The 1,886-nt window shown below is 34.9% G+C and overlaps 1 protein-coding gene across 1 annotated transcript in view; it reads left to right on the plus strand.

Annotated features, from left to right (window-relative positions):
* The window catches only part of LOC107703626 (synphilin-1-like), a 32,489-nt gene that overhangs the window by 17,703 nt on the left and 12,900 nt on the right, over positions 1-1,886 (plus strand). The window contains exon 4 of the mRNA XM_016506329.1: positions 736-751. Coding sequence (XP_016361815.1) covers positions 736-751 — 16 coding nt within the window. The remainder of the gene's footprint in view (positions 1-735; positions 752-1,886) is intronic.

The following is a 1,886-nucleotide window of genomic DNA, read 5'->3' on the forward strand; positions in this document are numbered from 1 at the left end:
TGCGCGTGTGTGTCGGGGCCGCGCGCGCTGAGGAGGTAGAAGGAGGCGCGCGTTCGCGTCACATTCTTCAGATGATCCGCTAGATCATCATATAATCATCAGAAACACCGACAGACAATCAGCGGAGCGGGAACGAGGTACGACACACACACACACACACACACACAGAGGACACCAGACACCGATACACCGGCGGGAAACCGGAGAGAGAGAGAGAGAGAGAGGAGATCATCTGAGAGATGCTAAAGCTAAAGCTAGAAACAAAAGACACACAGAGATAAACACACGCACACTGTACACACACTGACAGACAGATGCATCTTCATCATCATCATCATCTCATGAATATCCATCAGTCTGTTTTTCGCGCTCAGTTCTGGATTCATTGTGTTTGATGTGAATCCTGAGCATCAGTGACTGGTTTCTCCACGATTCTTCTCTTATTGAGCGATTCATCATTTATTCTGGACACAAAAAATGTTTAATGATTTTTCATCAAAGTGTAAATAACTCTGAGACGACTTTCCTTTTCACCTCGTGTCATCCAGGTCATCTGCTGGTTAATGTTGACCAGTGGTTAATTAGATACTCAGTTATAGTTATATAAACTTACCATTCAGGTCTGATAGCCACGCCCACACTCCCACCATCCAATCCCGTGCTGACGGAGGAGCTCAAGCCCCGCCTACTTCTTTGTGTCTCTGATTCACTCCGAGTGACGTCACATGAGTGTAGTACTGATGATTTACCTGTGAGTTTATGACTTTATTAATCACCCAGATTAATTGGCCGTTTCACGTTTGTATGGATCTGCATCCAGATCTCAGAACAACACAGAGTCACATCAGACTCTTCATCAGCTGAACCCCTTCGGGCTAAAATATTTACTCAAAGTCCCCTTTAGATTTTTTATATTTTAATAAATGATCTGCACATTGGCGTGTTCATGGTTCTCTGATGTCAGTTGATGGTCACGTGACATGCAAGTAAACAAAATATTTAATCTTTTTATTAAGTGTTTTAATTTGATTAGTTTTCATCTTAAAATTGATTTATTTGAATGTAACATTTTTATGGTTTAATTTTTACTAAGCATTTTTTTTTCTTTTTTTGTAATACCGTTAACTCTTTTGAAGAGATTTTTTAAGTTTTAGTGTTTTTAGCGAAAATCGGATATAATTTAGCCGTACATTTTCTCACCATGAAAATAGCCACAGAAGCGTTAAACACAAACAATTTAATGTTTATTAAATGTTTTATTTTTATTTTAAAAATATTGGTTTTTAAATTTAACATTTTCATGATTTTATTAATGTGAATGTTTTATTTTGTTTGTTTTTATTTTTAAATAATTTATTTCAACATGTCATTTCTACGAATTAATAGTCCGTTTTTTGTTTTATTTTTTGGGATGTAACGATTCACTCAACTCACGATTCAATTCACATTTTTTTTTAACAAAATGAGATTTAAATTAAATTTGTCCTTTTATTATTGCTTGGACAAAATACTGCACGTTTCTTTGTGAAATTGAAATATAACACTATAATAATATACTAATATAGCACTTATAGCATATAATTACTCTATTGTTGGTTTTGATTTCTTCTATTGTCCTCATTTGTAAGTCGTTTTGGATAAAAGCGTCTGCTAAATAACAAAATTTAAATATAATGTAAATGTAAATAACAAAACATTTACAAATACATTTACATTTAGTCATTTTGCAGACGCTTTTATCCACAGCGACTTACAATTTGGGGATACATAAAGCGATTCTTCTTAAAGAGGCAAACAGATACAGGAAGTGCTTGTAATACCAAGTTTCTAGACATTGTTCAAATAAGTACAAGCTAGAAAGAGAAGGAATAAATAAAGAGAGAGAA

This window comes from Sinocyclocheilus anshuiensis, unplaced genomic scaffold, assembly GCF_001515605.1.
Source record: "Sinocyclocheilus anshuiensis isolate Anshui unplaced genomic scaffold, SAMN03320099.WGS_v1.1 scaffold1324, whole genome shotgun sequence".
Taxonomy (NCBI): Eukaryota; Metazoa; Chordata; class Actinopteri; order Cypriniformes; family Cyprinidae; genus Sinocyclocheilus; species Sinocyclocheilus anshuiensis.